At 51.9% G+C, this 214-nt stretch overlaps 1 protein-coding gene across 1 annotated transcript in view; it reads left to right on the top strand.

The window, feature by feature from the left end:
* Nucleotides 1–214, top strand: part of LOC119593767 (PDF receptor-like) — a 172227-nt gene that overhangs the window by 153728 nt on the left and 18285 nt on the right. Inside the window, exon 6 of the mRNA XM_037942784.1 lies at nt 28–161. Within this exon, the coding sequence (XP_037798712.1) occupies nt 28–161 (134 nt within the window). The remainder of the gene's footprint in view (nt 1–27; nt 162–214) is intronic.

Below are 214 nucleotides of genomic sequence, written 5' to 3'. Positions count from 1 at the left end.
CGCTAATCATAACCTCTCCCCTCACAGCCCGTGCTCTGTGAAGGCTTCTACGTGCTAATGGAGTACGCCCGCACGGCCATGTTCCTTTGGATGTTCATCGAGGGACACTACCTGAACAGCATGCTAACTGTGGCTGTGTTCACCGACCGACCTAACCATAAGTAAGTGTTTACGAGATGTGTACGAAGCGTGAAGGGTTGTAGGATGCAGAGTC

This window comes from Penaeus monodon, chromosome 32 (assembly GCF_015228065.2).
Source record: "Penaeus monodon isolate SGIC_2016 chromosome 32, NSTDA_Pmon_1, whole genome shotgun sequence".
In the NCBI taxonomy this organism is placed as follows: Eukaryota; Metazoa; Arthropoda; class Malacostraca; order Decapoda; family Penaeidae; genus Penaeus; species Penaeus monodon.
Note: the sequence above shows the minus strand (reverse complement) of the source record. Positions and strands in the feature narration are given on the sequence as shown.